Here is a 6,467-nt window from a genome sequence, read left to right as displayed (position 1 = left end):
CTCAAATAGTAGCAAATAAATTATATCATTTTCTCGCGTGGACTGGACATGAACAGATGTTGGAGCTAAAATCTAAGTCACCTAAAATGAGAAAAAGAGACGAGAAAACAAAATTAAAAGGTTGCCCACAAATGCAACGAAGCTCTTACTCATTCAAACCTAAAGACCACTGACTTTTCTGACTGATTAATTATTCGTTGTGGAAGCTTATAGGGGATAGAAACAGCTTTTACAGTTTATACGTAGTGCGCCGAAATTAAATAGATGATTGATGCCAATTAAAGCAGAAGATAAATATTCACAAAAAGAAAAACAAGACAACCATGAAAATAAAAATAAAAAAAAAATAAAAAATAAAAAAATACTCCGAAAACAACCAAAGAAATATATTACTCAGAAAATAAAAAATAATTAGCCCGAAAAACAAAATCAAAAAATAAATTAAAAAAAAAAAATCTAAGTGGATCCAAACGCACCCGAAAGATTTATTTTATTTTATTTTATTTTTATCAAGAGCCTGTTACATTATTATTTGGGGACGCAGTGAGTGCTCCTGTTCTTTGAAGGATCTTTGCTCAGAACCAGGAAGCCACCGGTGCTTCCGGTCCCCGCCCCGCCCCCCGCATCAGCAGCATCACCAGTCAGCTGTCAGTGGTCTGTGTGTTTGCAAACAGGTCCTGGTCCATGGTCCCCTCCTCCTCGGTCCTGTAGCTCCGCATTTCCTCCACGATGGGAGAAAACGACGACGGCGACATCATCGAGCACCACGTGGAGGAGGAGATGGAGAAGCGAGGCGCGGCGTCCTCCGCGTTCGTGGAAAACCTCACAGAGGCCCCCAGCAGCACCCAGTCCTCCCACAGACTGCTGGCCTACAGCGATGCCCTCATCTCCATCATTGCTACTGTCATGGTGAGAGAAACTCCCTTTAACCGGAAGACAGGAGAAAACAGATGCTACGTTTTGGATGAGGATCAGAAGCAGCGCATAAACCATCACAGTCTCCTTCAAATTTACCAACACTTCTTAATCTTAGGGGTCAGTTTAACTCCAGCAAATGTCTTCCTTGTAAAGGGGAGATCCTCGGTTAAACAAAGGCTTAATAAAATAAATAAGTCGTTGTTGCTCTGGAGGTTTCGGTTCTTGAAAAACAAGTGTCATTTCTACGCTTTGCTGCCACCTGCTGTTTAGTTCTGGGTCTCAGTGTTGTGTTATTTCTGCTACTTTTATTGAAAATTTAAGTCTTTACAAATTATACCACGTGGATATGAATTCAAATCATTTCTAGATTTGTATGAATTCAAGTTTAACCTAAGATTTCTCCCTAATTCTGTTTTCTTTGTTCACAGATATTACCTGTTGCACACACCAAAGTGGAAAATAGTGAGGTATTGTTTTTTATTCCCAATATCTCGGCCTCATTGTGAAACCTCAAGTCCGTTGAGTGTGTCAGTAAATCCGGGAATATTCCGTCTGATTTCTCCTGGTTTCTGCTAAAGCTGCTTTAAATGTGACGGGTTCCTCGTCATTCTCTGTCACAGGAGCTGGCGGAGAGCGTTCAGCTGCTGTTGACGAAAAAGATCGCCGTGTACTTGATGACTTTCCTCATTGTGACCGTTGCCTGGGCTGCTCATATCAGGTGGGCGCAGAAAACATTGCACCGATCGGCCACAACATTGTGACCGCTGACAGGAGAAGTGAATGCTACAGCTTTCTACCTCCTCTCAGATATATATGCTCAGGGGGAAGTGTTTGCTCTTCAGGAAGGAATAAAAGATAATAAACAATTATGTAAAAAAACAAACAAACAAACAATAGTTTGGTTGTCAACGTACCGATCAGCCACAATATTATGACCGGAGACAGGACAGGAGAAGTAAATAACATTGATCATCTTGTGACAGTTCAGTGTTCTGCTGGGAAACTTTTGGACCTGGTATTCATTCATGTGGACTTAGACCACACTAGGTACCCTCAACCCATAGCAATGACACTCCTTGATGGCAGCAGCCACAAAAAACGTTTAGGAACAACTCAACAAAACATGAGGAACAGCACAAGGTGTCGACCTGGCCTCTAAATTCACTAGATCCCCAAACTAATTGAGTATCTGTGGGATGATCCGCAGAGGACCCTCCCCTCAACCCACAGGACCCAAACGCTAACAACACTGTGTTTCCAGACACCACAGGACACCCTGAGAAGACCCATGTCCATTCTCTGATGAGTTTTGAGGGCACAAGGGAGATCTAAACAATAATAGGAAGGTGGTCATAATGTTATGACTGATCTGTGCGTGAACTACTATAGTAGACCTCTTGTGTCCATCACACTGTCGGTCGTCACTGCATCAGTTCTCATTTCTATTTTCACAGGTTATTTCAGGTGATCGTGCGCATCGATGACTGCCTGGCTCTGCTGAACCTCGTAAGTTCACAGCCAGCGTGAGGATTGTGTTAATTAAACCATCTTCAAGATCATTTACACCTAATGTGTGCCTAATGTTCAGGACTATACGACACGTGTTAGTAGTTGGTTAGTTTTCATTTACGTCTGCACATTGTATGAGGAACACAGAACAGGATTAATGAATGAATACGTACGGGTACATTTTGCTTGTGAGTGAAGCTCTTTTTTTTCCTCTACACGTTTCCTACTTTCTAACACCAAGTTCTGCTTTCGGTTCCATTTCAGGCCTGCATGATGCTGATAACGTTCCTGCCATACACGGTGAGCACAAGCGCCTCCAGCTCAATCAACCAACTCAGTGCGACTGTTTTAATGAGTAACTGCTGCTTTTTGTCGTTCCAGTTTTCTTTGATGGCGACCTTCCCCGAGCACATCCTCGGGATTCTGCTCTTCTGCGGCTGCGTGATGGTGCTCGGCCTCATTCAGGTTTTTTCAGACACAAAGCTCATTGTACCTTTGCGGCTGTTCTCCATTGTGCGTTGTTGTTGTTGCTGACGGTTGTTGTTGTCTTCCCTCTAGTCTCTGATCGTGCTGTACGCCTTCAGCCGTCCCTTCCTGCTGAACGAACAGATCCAGATCTCGGAGAACCAGACCTTCTACAAACACCACATCCTTAAAGTCATCATGAGGGTTCCCATCATGTGCTTCTTCGCCAGCATCTTCTCCTTCATCTTCTTCCAGCTGGTTGGTGGCAAACCCCTTTTTTTTTTTGCCCGACGACTACCACATTTTAAACCCGTTGCTCCTCCGTCTCCCGTGTCTGATGACGTTTCTCGTTTCAGTCTTACGTGCTTTTGGCCATCGTCATCTTTCTGCCGTACATCTCCCAGTCTTTGAAGTGGTGTCGCAACAAAGCAATCGGTGAGATTTTAGTAGAAGTTAGCAAACATGTGCTTGCCTCCCGCCTCTTTTTAAGTGTTTAAAAAAAAAAAACACGTCTCGTTTCAGGTCAAGTGGAGGAGACTCCAGACTCCATGATGTTTTACACCTACCTGCCCAACGAGCCGCTCAGCAAAGAGCGAGTGGAGGCCTTCAGTGACGGAGTTTACGCCATCGTGGCAACGCTCCTCATCCTGGACATTTGGTGCGTGCTAAAAAATCCATGTTTAGTTTTGCACGGACGCCGATCAGCCACAACATTAAAACCACTGACAGGATGAGCGAATGACATTTAAACCATTGTCAGATAATTCAGGGTTCTGCTGGGAAACCTGTGGAGGATGGTTTTACCCGACCTGGAGAAGTGTTGGTTGAAATAATTGAAGGGAGGTGCCCACTTGAAAACCCCAACGATGTGCCGCATACTGTCGTTGGCTAGGCTAGTTAGCTGGTGTCTTCTTGTTTGTTGATAGCTGGTAGCTGACTGCTAACCTGCTGGTCGGTTTTTCAGTCGGACTGGGCTTCTAAATGGGTTTTGCCTCGAATCTTGGCACAAGGGATTGTAACATCTTGTCCTGTGCAACAATGAATGCATGTGGATGTTTTTTAGACATGTAACACCTACCTAGACCAGACCAGGAACCCCCATCCCACCTCACCCCATAGCAGAATGCAGCCTGACACCAACACAAAAATGGTTTAGGAATAACTCAAATAAAACATGGAGAACAGCACAATGTGTTGACCTGGCCTCCAAATTCACTAGATCCCAAACTTATTAAGTATCTGTGGGATGATCCACCATAGAGGCCCCTGCTCACAACCCATAGGCCCCAAATGCCCCCAACTTACAATATCCTGTTACCAGACTCCACAGGACGCCCTCAGAAGGTCCATGTCCATCCTCTCATGAGTTACAACTGTTTTGGAGGCACGATATTAGGAAGGAGGTCATGAAGCTACGCCGGATCGGTGTGTGAGTTCTCCGCTAAATTACCTTTCACCTCTCAACCTCTAACTTCTTCTCCTTCCCTTCAGCGAGGACAACGTTCCCGACCCGTCGGTCGTCCAGAAGCAGTTCGGCGGCAGCCTGGTAGCAGCTCTGCGGGCCTACGGTCCGGAGTACCTCGCCTACTTCGGCTCCTTCGCCACGGTCGGCCTCCTCTGGTTCGTCCACCACTCCCTCTTCCTCCACGTCACCAAGGCGACTCGCGTCATGGGCCTGATGAACACCCTCTCCCTGGCGTTCGTCGGAGGCCTGCCGCTGGCCTACCAGCTGACGCACGAGTTCCCGCGCAACTCCCGCAACGAACTGGAAGCCGTCCAGATCAGCTGCGGGATCATTTTCTTCGCGGGCATTTTTCAGCTCGCCCTCTGGGTGGTCGCGCTTTACAACGAGAGGGAGACGTTGCACCCTTATGTGCGGTACGGCGGCCGCGAGCACGTGTTCATGCTGGCCAAGCTGGCGCTGTACCCCTGCGTGGCGCTGGGGACGTTTTTCCTAACGTGCATTTTGAGTAAATTCAGTGCAGATATTTTCCACGTGATGGAAATCACCGTGCCTTTTGCGTTCCTGGTGTTGAGGCTCCTGGTGCGCGGCGGGCTAGCGCTGCTCCGGCTTCTGTTCTGCCCCGACAGGAATGATATGAGGTCCGTTGTGGAGGAGGACGAAGCAAGAGTGCCATTTAACCCTCTCGATACCTAAGCTAGCTTGATGGGACGTAACACCAGGAAGCGAAGGAAGCGAAGGTAGCGGCAGAGCTGCGAGGGCAGTGTTGCTTTAGGTCCTGGTCTGTGAGGGAGCTAGTGCTTAGATTTGACCTCAACAAGAGACGAGAAAAAGTGGTTTGTTCTATTGTCGACGTTTAAACTGGGATCGTTTGAGGGGAACCAGCGCAACAAGGTTTAGAGAAACACTTTGTAGAGGTGAAGAACAGAGTCGGTCGGCGTTGAAACTGACAGCCAAAGCATTTTCATTTTATTTGCACCAGTCGGCCACAACATTATGACCACTAACAGGTAAATCAGTAAATATCATTGACCATCTTGTGACAATTCAATGTTCTGCTGGGAAACTTTTGGACCTTATGTTCATTTGTGTGGATGTTACTTAGACATGTGACACCCACACCCTATAGCAACGACACTCTGATTGTATGTGTATGTGTTGACCCGGCCTTCAAATGCACTAGATCCCAAACTGATCAAGAATATATGGGATGATCCACAGAAGACCCACCCCCACTAACAACATCCTGTGACCAGACACCACAGGCACAATGGAGACCTACACTATATTAGGAAGGTGGTCATAATGTTATGCCTGATCGGCGAACGCGATGCTAGTTTTAATGATTAATCACACAGTCCGTCCAGCTGCTACAGTTTAAATCCTGCTGCCGTTACTTTATTTTCTACTTTCTTGTCACCCAGAGAAGAGGGAACGTACGTCCTTTGTACTTGGTCCGAGTGGATTCGAGGTTGGGGAGGAGATGGGAACAGGAATAGGTTTGAGTGCTGGGCACTTTAAATTGCACTATTTTCAGTCAGATATGTGTGTAATACTCACAGGAATGTACTCACGTCTTTAAAAAAAAACAACAACAAAAAAAACTTGAAGCATTACTACGATGATTTAACATGAACACACATGAAAGGGTCAGACGTTTTTAACGAAACACCTGCTCAGGTGTCGTCTTTGTTTCGATAGTTTGCAAATTTCTTCCCGACAGGTCGCTGTTGCTTCTGTGAAATATTCCCGAGTTACTGAAGCCATTTTCATGATGATCTAAGATGCACTTTAACAGAAACCTGACAGACGACGAGGAGGGAAAAAAAGCAAAAAAACAAAAGCTCAGCTGGCTCTGAATGCCGACGTTACGTACATTCGAGTTCAGTTTTTCTTTTGATTTACATTTATGGAAACGCAATCTGATGTCGCAACATAATCTGTAGTTGTATTGTACTCACTGTGTGTCGTCCCTTCATCGTTGTGTACTGAATATCTGAGGAGCTCTCAGTGCTTGGACGTCCGTGCAAAAAACACGTTGGAAATGTTAAAAACACGAATTGTGAAGCTTTTGTTTTGTGAATAAACCTGAAGTTGGTCCTTTAACGTGACA

At 45.7% G+C, this 6,467-nt stretch overlaps 1 protein-coding gene across 1 annotated transcript; it reads left to right on the top strand.

Annotated features, from left to right (window-relative positions):
* Positions 1-605: 605 nt before the first annotated feature.
* tmem175 (transmembrane protein 175) lies at positions 606-6,465 on the top strand. The gene is made up of 10 exons (XM_047591491.1): positions 606-909; positions 1,347-1,385; positions 1,539-1,636; positions 2,373-2,424; positions 2,692-2,727; positions 2,809-2,892; positions 2,986-3,150; positions 3,249-3,327; positions 3,415-3,550; positions 4,384-6,465. The coding sequence occupies exons 1-10, from the start codon at positions 730-732 to the stop codon at positions 5,048-5,050; spliced, it is 1,536 nt and encodes a 511-aa protein (XP_047447447.1). The 5' UTR covers positions 606-729; the 3' UTR covers positions 5,051-6,465.
* The last annotated feature ends 2 nt before the right edge of the window (positions 6,466-6,467 follow it).

The sequence above is a fragment of the Mugil cephalus genome, chromosome 8 (assembly GCF_022458985.1).
Source record: "Mugil cephalus isolate CIBA_MC_2020 chromosome 8, CIBA_Mcephalus_1.1, whole genome shotgun sequence".
Lineage (NCBI taxonomy): Eukaryota > Metazoa > Chordata > Actinopteri > Mugiliformes > Mugilidae > Mugil > Mugil cephalus.
Note: the sequence above shows the minus strand (reverse complement) of the source record. Positions and strands in the feature narration are given on the sequence as shown.